The following is a 722-nucleotide window of genomic DNA, read 5'->3' on the forward strand; positions in this document are numbered from 1 at the left end:
CCTGGAGACTGCCCTCAGCGTAGGGTGGCGGGACGGTCCGAAGGGGACCTCGCGCAAGACACAAGCGTCGTGCTGCCACAGTGGTGGCAAAGTCTCTTTCAAAAGGAAGACGCCGGTACAGGGTTGGCGATTCGTCGGGTACGAGCCAGTGCGGAGTCATCAGCAAAGGGCCCAAGTGGAGGGGCGCAACAGAGGCCCCCTGTAAAGCAGACGTGTGGGACATTTGACGAGAAGCTGCAGCGCGATCGCCAGCCTCTCCGCGAAGGGAGGGGGAAGAAGTGCCCGTGCACTCGCACGCGCACTATTACCACAGTCGGTTTCAAGAGTAGAGCTCATAGACATGCAGTTAGAACCACATCATGCCCACTACAACTACTACACAAAAGGCGGACCACTAGGAGGGTGGGTACAAGGGTAAAGGAGAAGAAAGGAAGAAAGAAAAGAAAACGAAACCAGTGGTCAGCGTTGAAAAAAAAGGGGAGAAACGATAGGAGACGCAGTTCAGGAACAAACGAGAGGAAACCTGTTTAGCAAATACGTAACACGGCAAGCATCAGAGCTTAAAGGGATCCGAAGGAGCATAGCAACCCGTTTAAGGAGTAGAACCCTGCACAATCAGAAAAAAAACTATCGTCGTATGCCCCGGAAGAGGGGGAGAAAAATGAATTAGCTGCACACAATCGCACACATCAGCTCTGCATCGCATCACAAGACAGAGCAGT

At 53.0% G+C, this 722-nt stretch overlaps 1 protein-coding gene across 1 annotated transcript in view; it reads left to right on the forward strand.

Moving 5' to 3' along the window:
- Positions 1–23, forward strand: part of EMH_0012400 (uncharacterized protein) — a gene marked incomplete at both ends in the record, with an annotated part of 567 nt that extends 544 nt beyond the window's left edge. The window contains one exon of the mRNA XM_013499528.1: positions 1–23. Within this exon, the coding sequence (XP_013354982.1) occupies positions 1–23 (23 nt within the window).
- Between the last annotated feature and the right edge of the window lie 699 nt (positions 24–722).

This window comes from Eimeria mitis, genomic scaffold, assembly GCF_000499745.2.
Source record: "Eimeria mitis Houghton genomic scaffold, Emh_scaff441, whole genome shotgun sequence".
Lineage (NCBI taxonomy): Eukaryota > Apicomplexa > Conoidasida > Eucoccidiorida > Eimeriidae > Eimeria > Eimeria mitis.